Genomic DNA, 13,806 nt, shown 5'->3' on the forward strand with positions numbered 1-13,806 from the left:
CTGGGCATAGTGCCAAGTTCTTAGTTCGGCCCTCTAGAATCTTCAAAGGAAATCAGGCTGAAGAGAGGAAAGCCAGCAGGGGGAGGCAGCATTCCTGGTGCCCAGCTTGGTCTAGGAGGCATTGAAATTCCAGGGCCGAGGTCCCAGAGACAAAGATCATAATGAGACGGGAAGGTGGCATAGGAAGGAGCCCATTTGCATGACAATAATTGAGCCAAGAATAGAAAGCTAGAGAGATGAAAGGGTGAGGCTGGCAGCTGAGCTGGGCTAACCCTCACAAATCAGAGGACCCAGCTCTGCTCTGCAGGGGAGGCCAGGCTGAGCCCTGTGCCAGGCTTTGTGGGAGGGGAGAAGGACACTGCCCCAGGGGATTGTGGGAATGCTGGCCAGGCTGGACTTTGCCCTACTCCTCCTCCTTCAGCTCAGAGCCCCACTTTGCTTGCCTTCTCCTTTGTGTGTGGGCTCTGTGGCTGTAGGGCTAAGTGGGCATCATGGCTGCTCAGAATGACCTCTGTGATGCCATCGTGATCGGGGCAGGCATCCAGGGCTGCTTCACGGCATACCACCTGGCTAAACACGGGAAGAGAGTTCTCCTGCTGGAGCAGGTACTGTGTCCCTCTGTGCTCCTGACCTTAGGGACTGTCCCTGTCTCTCCCCTAGAGAGAGGTTTCCAGAGCTAGCAGGCTATGGGGCCAGGCCAAAGGGCCTGGTCATCACAAATTCTGTGCAATTTGTAGCTTAGCTGCCTGGTGCGTGTATCATCACAATGTAAAGAAAGTTCACCTGCCCCTAAGACCCATATTGGGTTTCTAGGTAGATTTTCTCCTTTTACCACCACCCCCTGTACCCCACCAGCCCAGTTCCTGCCCTTGATCAAGAAGTGTCCCAGACCCTGTTCTCTTCCTTCTTGCTGTCCATTCTCTTCTGTGCCAAAATGGTCGATCTGGCCCAGAAAAAGAATCCGTTCTGCTTTGAGTAACCTTAAGTAAAGCTAATTTTGTCTAGAGGCAAGGCTGGTTTGTCAGCCTCAGAGGTAGGATTCTTCCCTGCACATTCCTGGCCTCTCATCCTGGCATCCAGCAGCGGCTTCTGTTTTTTCTGCCACCTCCAGATAATAGCAGCCTCCTGTTTGATGCACAGGAAATAAGACTTTGGTCTTATTTTTCCTTCTAGAAAAGGTGACCCCAGGCAGTGCTGTCTACCGAGACCATGCACATGTGGGTGGGCCTGCCTATCTACAGGGTCCTTCCCAGGACATGTCCACCCAGCTCACCTGCCACAGATTCCTCCCCTCCCCTTTGGCCTAAAGCTATCCAGGCTGTTTTGATTTGGTTGATTCTTCTTGGTAATAAGCTGGATTGGTTGGAAACCTTAAAAAAAAAAAAATATATATATATATATATATATATATATATATATATATATATCTTATATAATAAAGAGGTAATATGCAAATTGACCATCACTCCAACACACAAGATGGCTGCCCCCATGTGGACACAAGATGGTCACCAAAAGATGGCCAGCAGGGGAGGGCAGTTAGGGGTGACAGGGTCAGCAGAGGAGGGCAGTTGGGGGTGACCAGGCCTGCAGGGGAGGACAGTTGGGGGGACCCAGGCCTGCAGAGGAGGACAGTTGGGGGCAATCAAGCCTGTAGGGGAGGGCAGTTGGGGGTGACCAGGCTTGCAGGGGAGGGCAGTTGGGGGTGACCAGGCCTGCAGGGGAGGACAGCTGGGGGCAACCAGGCCTGCAGGGGAGCAGTTAGGCATTTATCAGGCTGGCAGGGGAGTGGTTAGGGGGTGATCAGGCTGGAAGGCAGAAGCAGTTAGGGGCAATCAGGAAGGCAGGCAGGCAGGCAAGTGGATGAGAGCCAGCAGTCCTGGATTGTGAGAAGGATGCCTGACTGTTAAACGGGCAGTCAGACATCCCTTGAAGGGTTCCAGATTGGAGAGGGTGCAGGCTGGGCTGAGGGACACGCCCCCCCCTCCCGCCATGCACAAATTTTGTACATTGGGCCTCTAGTTTATATATAATAGATTTCAGAGAGGAAGGGAGAGAGAGAGATAGAAACATCAATAATGAGAGAGAATCATTGATCGGTTGCCTCCTGCACACCCCCTACTGGGGACTGGGCCTGCAACCTAGGCATGTGCCCTTGACTGGAATCGAACCCAGGACCCTTCAGTCCGCAGGCCAATGCTCTATCCACTCAGCAAAGCTGGCTAGGGCTGAAAACCTTTTTTTCATTTCTCTGTCATTTTTTTTCAAAGCCCGAGGGATTCTTGGTTCAACCTTGCAGGCAACTCTCCATTTTTTGCTAAATCCCAAGTGGTTTCCTTGTCCTGAGTGATCCGGAGCCACAGGGAAATAGTCAGCATCAGTTTCCTTGTCCCTGAAATGAGGGGCTAGACTAGAATGATCTCAAAGGCCCTTTCTAATTCTGCTTCTCTGTGCCTCTAAGTAGGATGGGGTAGCAGCAGGATGACTGAAGACACACTAACAAAGGGGCTGCGGGATGTGAATGATGTTAGCAAAAAGGAAGCTGAAGAACTTCTGTTCTGATAGCCAGATCAGGAACGTGATCATAAAGGGAGAATGTATGGAAATATTTGAAGAATAAGTGCTCCTGATTGACAGCTCCTGATTGACTTGATGAGCTGGTTCTTAAAGGGAGGGGGGGTGGGCAGTGCAAGGAGTAACAGCTTCAGTTGTCTCTCTTGTTCTCCACTTCCAGTTCTTTCTACCACACTCCAGAGGAAGCTCCCACGGGCAGAGCCGGATAATCCGAAGGGCATACCCTGAAGACTTTTACACCCAGATGATGGATGAGTGCTACCAAATATGGGCCCAGCTGGAGCACGAAGCTGGAACCCAATTATACAGGTTGAAGAATTCCTTGACTCATGGGGCCTGACACCTGGAGGTGCTTCTAGGATGTGAGGGAGCAGTGGCGTGAACACTTGAAGTGCCATGGAGGGACACAGGGCCTAGGGGAGTGCCAGTCACATGGAAGCATTCTGCTCACTGTCATGATCACCCATAGGTCCAGATGGCTGCTGCCAGGGTCTGAGTTCCAGGGCTGGGTTCAGACCATGTGTCCAAGGCTAGCCAAGGTTGTATCTAGATTTTCATGAAGCCATCTGAGATTCTTTTAGGGTAGGGATGGTTATAGAAAAGGAGGCTGCTGTCTTGATTCTTTATATTCTTACTAGTATCATAACTTTTCACGCTGTGTGCAGCTCCCAACTCCCAGAGTGACCCCTATAAATCCATTTTACTCTCTCTGAACACCTCCTCCCATAGAACCAAGTAGGGATGCTCCTCAGACCCCATTGCTTGCCAGGGAGTGAGTCTGCAGTTTTTTGCTTGTTGCCCCCATGACAACCCTGAAGGCCCGCTCCTAACTGACCTTTCACGCTCATGGGGAAGAAAGCCTGTGATACAAAGTGAACTTTAACCACCCAACCACCTCCGCTCCCATCTTCTCTGTGGCTCTTTTTTTTCTTTCTTCTTTTTTATTGTTGATCTCTATGGCTCTTAACTGAACTTCCTACAAAACTCTAGGTCTACCCTACAGGGTGGCAGTTATTTTAATGGACAGGAACCAAGAGGTTACTGTTCTGTTGCAAAAACACCATTAACTTAAGAACAAAGTGAAATCCATTATGCAAATACAGCTAGGGCAACTAATTACAGATTTATTCCAGAGGCTGCTAATGCACCCAGCACCCAAATAAAGGAGCATATCCTGCTGAGGGGCAGCCTGGCAAAGGGACCCCTCTCTGTCAGCCATCTGTGAATACTGCTGAGTCTCTTGTGTGAAAAGAAATGCTGAGGCCTTGGAGGGCAAACTTCTTCCTAGCAGACAAGTAGGCGACTAAAAGAGACATCAGAAGAGTGTCTGGCCCTAGCTGGTTTGGCTCAGTGGTAGAGTGTCAGCCTGCGACTGAAGGGTCCTGGGTTCGATTCCAGTCAAGGGCACATGCCCAGGTTGCAGGTTCAATCCCCAGTAGGAGGCATGCAGGAGGCAGCCAATCAATGATTCTCTCTCACCATTGATGTTTCTATCTCTCTCTCCCTCTCCCTTCCTCTCTGAAATCAATAAAAAATATATATATACATATATATTTTAAAACTTTTCTTTTTTTAAAAAAATAAATATTTTATTGATTTTTTACAGAGAGGAAGGGAGAGGGATAGAGAGTTAGAAACATTGATCAGCTGCCTCCTGCACACTCCCCACTGGGTATGTACCCGCAACCAAGGTACATGCCCTTGACTGGAATCGAACCTGGGACCCTTGAGTCTGCAGGCTGATGCTCTATCCACTGAGCCAAACCGGTCAGGGCTAAAAATATATATTTTTTAAAAAGAAGAGTGTCTGGAGTCAGAAGGCTTGAATTTGCCTTTGTGCTCTGCCTCTTACCGGCTATGTGACCTTGGGAAAGTTTCTGTACCTCTCTGTGTTTCATATTTTCTCACAGGGTTTTCTGAGGAGTAAACGAGACTTGTGAAATACTTGGCACAGTGCCTAGCACTTTTCAATAAATGGCAGTTCCTCTCACCTGTTTTGGGTCAGCCACATCCTATCTCAACTGAGCCAGGGAGGAAGTAGGGCAGGAGGAGACAGATGGGATGCAGCAACCAAGAACATCAAGGAGAAAGGCTGCTGGAAAGCGAGCGAGGGAAAGGCACCCTTGGGTAGGAGATTCTCATATTTTCCTAATCTTCTTCTTTGGCAGGAGGACAGGACTTTGGAACCAGGCAGGCCTGGCTTTAGATATCAGCTCTGACACATTTAGCTGTGTGGTTTGGAGCAAATTGTTTAATGTCTTTGAGACTCAGTTTTCTCATCTGTAAAGTAGGAGTAATAATATCTATTCCAGGGGCTGTTGTGAGGATAAGTATGAAAAGGGCTTAGACAAAGCATCATTATCATCGTCATCATCACATATTTAGTGCTTATAGGAAGAAAGTAAGGTTGTTCTAAAACTACCTGATATATTATTAACTCACTCAATTCTCACTAAATCTCATTAGAGGGTTGCTACTGAGTAGTCAGGGCCTTCACCCATTAGTGCAAATCACAGAATTCCTATAGTCTAGAGCAGGGTTTGGAAAACTTTTTCTGTATATGGCCAAATAGTATTTTAGGTCTTGCAGACCGTATGTTCTCTGTTGCAACTATTGAATTTTGCCCATTACTCAACTCTACTACTGCAGTGTGAAAGCAGCCACAGAGAATATGTAAACAAATGAGCATGGCTGTGTCCCAACAAAATTTTATTTATGGACACAAAAATTTCATGTAATTTTCATGTCATGAAATATTCTTCTTTTTGCTTTTTATTAAAAAAATACAAAAACCATCTTGGCTTGTGACAAGAACAAGTGTCAGGCCTGACTTGGCCCCTGGGTCATAGTTTGCTGGCCCCCTGGTTTAGAAGATACCACATATTGGTTACTTTGTCTACCCCCTGTCTCCAAACAAGTTTATTGCTAAATCATCCCAGATCAGAAGACTGCTAATGTACATTTAAAGACAGAGACATACATAGCCCTCCTTAAAAGACCAGTCTGATGTCTCCCAGCCTCAATTATGAAAAAGGAAGAGTAAAGTGAATGTGCTTTGAAGACCTTAAAAGTCATATAGAGTGTTAGCTGTTCTGTATTATTATTATTATTATTTTTTTAAAATATATTTTATTGACTTTTTACAGAGAGGAAGGGAGAGAGAGAGAGAGTTAGAAACATCGATGAGAGAGAAACATCAATCAGCTGCCTCCTCACACCCCCTACTGGGGATGTGCCCGCAACCAAGGTACATGCCCTTGACCGGAATTGAACCTGGGACCCTTGAGTCCACAGGCTGATGCTCTATCCACTGAGCCAAACCAGTTAGGGCTATTAATATTACTATTAACAAGTCCTTTTTATGACTAACCTAATTTACTCAGGCACACTAATTTATTTGTTTTTTTAACTTAGTAGGGGACACAGAACAGATATTTCCCATTCCAATTCCTTTAGCTTTTGTTCTTAATTCGGATTTTCTAAATAATCCATCATCTTTGTGGTGGATCATATAGTAACAGATTCTTCTGGAAGAACTAGCACAATATCATAATCTAACTGATAGATATGGATGTATTTACTTAATGCTATTTGATGATGATTAAAAAAAAATAACACCTTCAGGAGTTGGTAGGTGAGGCAGTTGCTCAATTCTTTTTAGTCTGTTCTGTCGCTTCCTGTGACAGTGGCATACTAAACATGGGTGAGCTCAGGATATTTGCATATATTCTGGAAACAGACTGTGACACATGTGTCAGATCACAAGGTCTGAATCTTTGTGATGTGTACAGCCAGAACGTTGATAGCAACAGCAAATCCCAGCTCTGTGGCCCCTCTCTTTCCGGCCCCGCCTTTTCCCTTTGAGGCCTACCATCTCGCTCCTGACCCCGGCTGCCCCTGCTTAGCTGACAATATCAGACAAGATCACAGCCGTAGGCAGTACAGCTGCTGGCAGAACCTGGTGGCCCCCTCCGCAGCTGCTGCTTCCTGTGTCTGCGAAGTGTCTGGCTTGTCAGCCACCTCCCCTCCCTGGAGCGGTCTTTGTTAACCGATTCCACCTCGGCCCACTGAGCAGAAGATGAAACGCCAAGAGCTCCTCCAGCACCAACAAAGACGGCAGCCATCACCAAGTCCTTACTTGAATCCCTTCCCCAAGGTGACTCTGAGAGCTGGCTTGCCTGGTACTTTTAACCCAGAGAGGGGGAAGCTGGAGACTGGGCTAGGAGTTGGCAGATGTGGGAAGAGATTTCTGCCCCCCCTCCCGCCCCCCAATTCCTCCCCACTCCATCTTGCCTCCGGTCCTGCTATAGTAACTAGCAGAAATCCCCAATCACCAACTCCATGCTTTAGTGGGGCCATCGAGTCAACATGAGCCTTGGGAGGAATCTTTGATTCCCTCTTCCTCGTGCCAGACCCAGCGGGGGTTGGGAGGAAGGCATGGTTCATACCCAATGCTTTGCACTCAGCTGAGGACATCCGAGGAGTTGGGAGCTGCACTCTCTCCAGGGTTTCCTGACCACCCAGCCTCACTTGGGGTGCCTTCTTGCTAGGCCAGCTCCGACCAGTCGTTTTCTGGGCATTTCCTGTGATGCCCCCCAAATTTTGTAGCCTAAGGTCAGAGCAAAAAAAGAGGAGAGGGAGGCCCAGGGCACCGGGGCGAGAAATTGATGCAGAATGAGCAGTCTGTTTATTGGGATCTAGAAAAGCCATTAAAAAAAATAAGCACTTAAATGATTTTCAATCTGCCCATGGAAGTCATCTATCTTCATACTGGGGGGAAAGGCCCATTCTCCCATCCCGGTTTTGATTGACTGATTTCCAATTCTCTAAGCATTTCCCACAGGAGCCTCTCACCTATCTCCCATAATGACAGGCCTTTGCATTTCCAGGCAGTGTTTTACATTTATTTCCGATTTGCTCATAATGGTCAAAAATCTCCCTCCAATCCGAGGCGTTTCTCCAGCAGGGCACGGTTTCCCTCAGGCCAAATAGCTCAGCCGTGATCCACGGAAAATGAGAATTTCCCAAACGCATCTTCAGACTAGGGGAGGGTCCAGCATCACAAATTCAGATGGAAAATTTCCCACTGTTAGATCAATATCTGGGCTAAGAAATAAATGCCACAGGGGCAGAGAGCGGGAGCAAAATGATTACGATCGGCACAATTACATTCACCGGCAGAACCGGCTCGCTGATTACTCCTCGGGATGGGGAGCTCCTGCTTCATCCACCACAGGACGGCTTGGGAATGAGAACGTCACTCAGCATTTCATAATTCAGCAGATTGGCCCGTTGTCTTGGCATGCGTTCATTTTCCCTGTACTGTACACTCCTGTGAGAGGGGATCTTATTTCAAGGAAGGAAGGGGAGAAGGAGGGAAGGAAGAAAGAAAAGGAGGAAGGGAGAAAAGAAGGGAGGAAGGAGAAAGGGAAAGGAACTAAATCTGAGAGCATATGAGAGACCAAGGCTGATACATTGCAGGCAGGGTTAGGATATGCTGTTCTACTTCCAGGCCAGCGATCTGACTGCTCTAGTGAGGGGTTAAGCCAAGTCTTTCCCAGAATTCTACCCCACTGCAAACCCATCGGGTAAAAAGGGCTCAAGAACATACACTTGGGTGACTTCTTAATTATCCTGTTGACCATGATGTTTACTAGGCAAGCTTCCATTAGCTGAGCACCTATCTGAGGTTCTTTTGGGGGGCCACAGGAAAAAGACTGTCTGCTGCTAGTGGGGATTTCTCTAGCATCCTTCCTCTGCTGAGCTTTGAAGAGGCAGAGTTACTTATTGCTTTCTCACCAGTGGTGAATGCTGGGTAGGCAGGGGCCATGGCAAATGAATTGGGCACGCTGCGTGGCTCTGTGTACTGACACCAGCCCCGGGGCCCGCTGTGTCCCTAACCCCTCCCAATCTTCTCTTTAATCCCCCCAACCAGATAATGTGGGATTTGGAAGCATGTAATATCCATGAGACTCCATTATAGGCTATTATGAGCTTTATATGTGGTACCCGGAGGATGTACCAGGCTGATGCCGGTCACCGCGGCTGCTGAAACTGAGAGAGATGACAGGAATGGTTCCAAGGGCCAAAGTAACCCTTCCATTGTTTAGATCAGTTTCCACAAAAAAAAAAAAAAAAGGATCTCTGGTTTCTTGTGACGGAGAGACAGAAAGCAGTCCAGAGAAACAGCTTTTACTCCCTTAGTGAGTAGGAAGCACAGAGGGAAGTATAAAGAGAAACAAAATTGTAGAATCATTAAATTAATTGCTGGAGCCTTAAGAGACCTTCTTCTGGCATTTCTGCATGAAGGTGCTATTGGCATTTGGGTGGGATCTTCCTGAGCATTGCAGGTTTAGCATCCCTGGTCCTTGCCCACTAAATGTGAATGGCAACCCCAGGCATTGTGACAACTAAAAAAAAAAAAAAAAAGGCCCATGACATTTCCACATGCCCCTGGGTTGGAAATGGTGCACATTGATGTGGAACCACCAATAGTCCAATAGACATTGTCACAGAGGAGGAATCTGGGGCCTGGAGAAACCAGAGCAAGGTCACAGGGGATGCTGGGACTGGCCACAGAGCCTGACCTCCCAATTTAGGACCCTTTCCACCAAATGGGCAGCCTCTAAGAAGGAACAGAGAGACAGACAGACAAAGGAAGGGACAAAACATTACATGACAAGAAAAGGGACAGGTGAAAGAAACAGCTGGGGTGGGGGAAGAGGAAAAAGAGTCAAGATGAAAATAGTGAAGAGGGTCAGGGGATGGGAGGAAGTGAAGAGGTCACATCAAACTCATGGGACACCTACCACTTTCTAGGTGTGGAAATAAAAGAGGACTTAGGGTCTTTGCCCTCAAAGACAGAATGGATCCTGAGAGGGATGAGGGAGAAACAAGCAAACCTATAGTAGTGAGAGACAGGACAGACTTGGGAATGGCCTGGAAACCAGCTCAATAACACTGCGGTTCTTGCAACAGAGTTGAGATAATTCACTTGTGTTTTTTAAAAAATATATATTTTATTGATTTTTTACAGAGAGGAAGGGAGAGGGATAGAGTTAGAAACATCGATCAGCTGCCTCCTGCACAACCCCTACTGGGGATGTGCCCGCGACCAAGGCACATGCCCTTGACTGGAATTGAACCTGGGACCCTTCAGTCCAAAGGCTGACACTCTATCCACTGAGCAAAACCGGTCAGGGCCACTTGTGTTTTTGTTTTTTAATGGGAGGCTGGGACTCTCCTTGATGCCTGATCCTGGGTCCCTTGCTGAAGAATGAGAGAGAATGGCCCAGGGCCCTGATGCATACCTTCACCCAGGTGTCTTTTTTTTTTTTTTTTTTTATAGGCAGACTGGACTACTACTGCTGGGAGTAAAGGAAAATCAAGAATTAAAGACAACCCAGGCTACTTTGTCTAGGCTGGGGGTGAAACACCAGTGTCTTTCATCTGAAAAACTGAAACAACATTTCCCCAACATTCGGTTGGCCAAGGGAGAAATGGGACTATTGGAAGAGTCTGGAGGAGTTCTCTATGCAGCCAAGGCCCTCCGAGCCCTTCAGGTGATACTGTGCAGTATTAGGGGCAATGCAGCTCCTGATCTAGGCATCCTGGGTCCCAATCAGTCATGCCCCATCTCACCTTCCCCCACTGGATGAAAGCCTTTGCCATGCTGGCTATAGTCTTGACCTTTGGGCAGGGCAGTTTTATATGCCCTGCTAGGTCTTGCCAATGTGGGAGAGGAGGTCTAGAATCTGCACTCTTTTCTGCCCTAAGCAAAGGACTCTTTGTCCACCAGGGTGAACTGCATATATAACCATTTGCCCTTCTCTGATCCTGTCCTTTCAGGATGCAATTCGACAGCTAGGAGGCAAAGTGTGTGATGGAGAGAAGGTGATGGAGATAAAACCAGGGCTACCGGTCATAGTGAAAACCACCTGTAAGAGTTACCAAGCCAAAAGCTTGGTCATCACAGCAGGTCCTTGGACCAACAGGCTCCTCCGTCCCCTGGGACTTGAGCTGCCGCTCCAGGTAAGGAGAGCTGGAAGCCTGAGAGTTGGTGCTTAAGAGAAGAAACCTTGGAACCAGATGGCCACTTCCTGGTGGACAACTTTGGGCAAATTCGTTTCCCTCACTGAGCCTCAGTTGTATAACCTGTAAAATGGGGGGGGGGTAAGGGTGCTGGAGAATTAAATTAAAAGATATACATAAAGCCCTTGGGAGATGATCTGGCCACTTATAAGCACTCAATAAATATAAGGTATTGTTAATTCCTGCAGAGAAAGAAGGAAGGCGGGGTGCAGTTATAGGAGAAGACTAAGAATGGGAGAAGAGACAGAGATTCAGAGATTTTTGTGCATCATGATATAACGTAACATGCAAATGACATGAGAACTGGATGAAAAAGGGATAGATGAGTGGAGTGGGGCATCCGGGCTATATTGCAGGGCTATAAGACCCCAGAAGAAACTGTTTTGTTGTCTTTAGCGTGCCAAGGCTTTCCCTTTTCATCTCCCACTTCCTCTCCCTGCTTTAAGACCCTGCGGATCAATGTGTGTTACTGGCGAGAGAAGGTTCCTGGAAGCTATGGTGTGTCCCAGGCCTTTCCATGCTTCCTGGGCCTGGACCTCAGACTGGCTCCCCACCACATCTATGGGCTGCCCTCTGATGAGTACCCAGGGCTGATGAAGGTGAGTGAAAGGCAGAGATGAGGCTAGGAGGGATGCACACAGAATTGGGGCAACTGCTCTTACGCTCCCAGCAGACTCCCTCAGATGCTGGTGGGCAGCAGCAGGAGTCTACCTCACTATTCACGACTTGCCTTGCAAGACACCCAGCTGTCCTGAGGCCCAACAAAGGGAGCCCTTCCTTTGCAAACAGAGGGTTGGCGGGGAATGAACAACTAGGCAACCTTGCGTGGCAACAAGCAGCATTTGTCAGGAACTGGGGAAGGCTGGGATGATGGATGAGGGCACTGTGTGTACAAGCCTGTCCCCTGGGCTGGGTGGGTGTGCGGGAACGCCGGCCCTCGCAGCTCACTCACCCTGCTCTGATTGGGAGCCAGGTCTGCTATCACCACGGCAACAATGCAGATCCCGAGGAGCGGGACTGCCCCGCAGCATTCTCAGACATCCAGGACGTGCAAATCCTGAGCCGCTTTGTCAGAGATCACTTACCTGACTTAGAGCCCGAGCCTGCCATTGTGGAGCATTGCATGTACACGGTAAGGGGGTGGGCAGCCCCGGAGAACAGGGGAAGGAGACAGATTGGCCTGGCGCTGCTCAGGCTCGACTCTACTCGACTCCTGACATAGTATGCGACTTGAAACAAATGAGTTAATTTCTGTGGTTCGGTTCACCTCCACCAGAGAGGGCCCATTAGAGGTTATTCATATGCCTTTTCATTAGGAAACTAGACTTACGCCTGGCAGTCCTTCACTATGTTTCCCAGAAGGGCTTTAAAAGATTTTTTGGCAAGATGTTCTAGTTGAGCAGGCCTTAGGGACAAAGAGAAGAGACAGATGTCACCAGAGCCTGAGGCATCTTGGCTAAGTTAGTTTACGTGCATTAACTGAGCACCTACTGTGTTCATAGCTCTGTGGAGGAGAGAGGCAGATGGACAAATGAGAAAGGCTGACATACCCAAAGGGGGCGCTGGCATGCAGGGAGCATTCCTGTGCTGCATTCCCATTCTTTCTGGAAAGAAATCCAGCCTAACCCTCTCCCTCCTGAGCCTGCAGTTCTTCCTCCTTCTGTCTTCAAAGGACACGGGTGTGATTGTTTCTTTCTAGAACTCCCCCGATAAACACTTCATTCTTGATCGACACCCGAAGTATGACAACATTATCATTGGTGCTGGATTCTCGGGTGAGTCTGAGGAGGGGGAGATGAGGTGCCTTAAAGCCGAGTGCCAGTGCTCGCTGCCAGGCAAAATTGTGTTAGCTGGCCATTAGGGGCCAACGCCTAGACACTGAGTGTATAAGGGGCTGGGCAGGGAAATCAGACACTGAGTGTATAAGGGGCTGGGCAGGGAAGTCAGAGGAGCGGGTGCTCAGAGTGGGAGGCTCTACCTCGGGACGGTGTAGGGGACCTCCAGAGAGCCCAGTCCCTGTCTCTGAGGACACTGACAACCTGCTCTTCTTCCTCTAGGGCATGGATTCAAGCTGTCCCCTGTTGTGGGCAAGATCCTATATGAATTAAGCATGAAGTTGACACCATCCTATGACTTATCACCTTTTCGAATCAGCCGCTTCCCTGGCCTGGGCAAAGCTCACCTTTGACCCAGACATCCAAGAAGTCCAGCAGCCTTTCTTTTGAGCACAGGTGCTGTGAATAGCTTCTCAGGTGAAGGCTTCTGGGAAGGCTTCTCGGGTGAAGGGAGTGGCTGTGGGATGTCATCCTCTTCTGCTTTTAGAGTCTCCCCTAAACACCAGACGGTTGAATGTACCTTCTTCCCTGGCCAGCTCCTCAATCCCATTACTTTCTTACTTCTAGAAGGTCAATTAAAATTCTATCATCATGGAGTAGCAAGGACCTTTGAGAGGATGTCTGTCGGTACAACGAGGGGCATGAGGACCGGGGCAGGAGACCAAAGGGGTTGTTAAAATTCTCTTTGCTGGGACATTTGATGAATTGGAGATGGGTTTGACTAAGGCAAATAAGATGATTTGTAGATGACTACTGCCCTTGAAGTTCCTTTTCCTTAAACTAGAGCCACCTTCCATCACAAGCTCTGCTAAAATCTGGCTCATTGTGGGTGCACCATAAATGTTTGTTGGAAAAAAAAACACATGTTGAATCAACAAATAAGTAATGGCATTGCCTTAAAGTCTGTGTTGGGCTTTATTTTCCGCGTGACCTCCTTTCATATAGACTCAGCACCACAAAATCCATTACCCCAGGAATCCTGGGGGGTCCTTAGCCCCTTGATGCACTGCACCCCTTTTCTCTGGATTCTTTGTCTGGTTCTGGAAAGATGCTCAGTCCCCCAGTCTCCCATTAAGGTGTATTGTCAGGTCCTTATGAAGATGGAACTGTTATACCAGAAAGAAAGAGAGACACACTCGCTTAGAAACCCTGTTCAATGTTTGAATGTTAAATGTGCCATTTTATTATCATTAGGATTGCTCCCACTTAATGAAACGGCATTAGCACTGAGTCGGCTGGCCTCCTTGCACTAATTGCTTTGAAAGGGAACAGGCTCATGACTACCCCAGGGTGGGAGGAGGGGTGA

The 13,806-nt window shown here is 48.2% G+C and overlaps 1 protein-coding gene across 1 annotated transcript; it reads left to right on the forward strand.

Moving 5' to 3' along the window:
* Positions 1-365: 365 nt before the first annotated feature.
* PIPOX (pipecolic acid and sarcosine oxidase) lies at positions 366-13,398 on the forward strand. Its single transcript, XM_080679665.1, has 8 exons — positions 366-605; positions 2,735-2,883; positions 9,923-10,136; positions 10,423-10,605; positions 11,112-11,264; positions 11,639-11,797; positions 12,365-12,440; positions 12,723-13,398. Exons 1-8 carry the CDS (start codon positions 492-494, stop codon positions 12,851-12,853), a joined length of 1,179 nt encoding a protein of 392 aa, XP_080535791.1. The 5' UTR covers positions 366-491; the 3' UTR covers positions 12,854-13,398.
* The last annotated feature ends 408 nt before the right edge of the window (positions 13,399-13,806 follow it).

The sequence above is a fragment of the Plecotus auritus genome (assembly GCF_963455305.1).
Source record: "Plecotus auritus genome assembly, chromosome: 7".
Taxonomy (NCBI): Eukaryota; Metazoa; Chordata; class Mammalia; order Chiroptera; family Vespertilionidae; genus Plecotus; species Plecotus auritus.

Bases quoted from the DNA above. Each gene is read 5' to 3' on its own strand.
- PIPOX (XM_080679665.1), top strand. From the start codon at position 492: ATGGCTGCTCAGAATGACCTCTGTGATGCCATCGTGATCGGGGCAGGC. The intron at 606-2,734 runs GTACTGTGTCCC...CTCCACTTCCAG, and splicing joins GAGTTCTCCTGCTGGAGCAG to TTCTTTCTACCACACTCCAG. The intron at 11,798-12,364 runs GTAAGGGGGTGG...GTTTCTTTCTAG, and splicing joins TGGAGCATTGCATGTACACG to AACTCCCCCGATAAACACTT.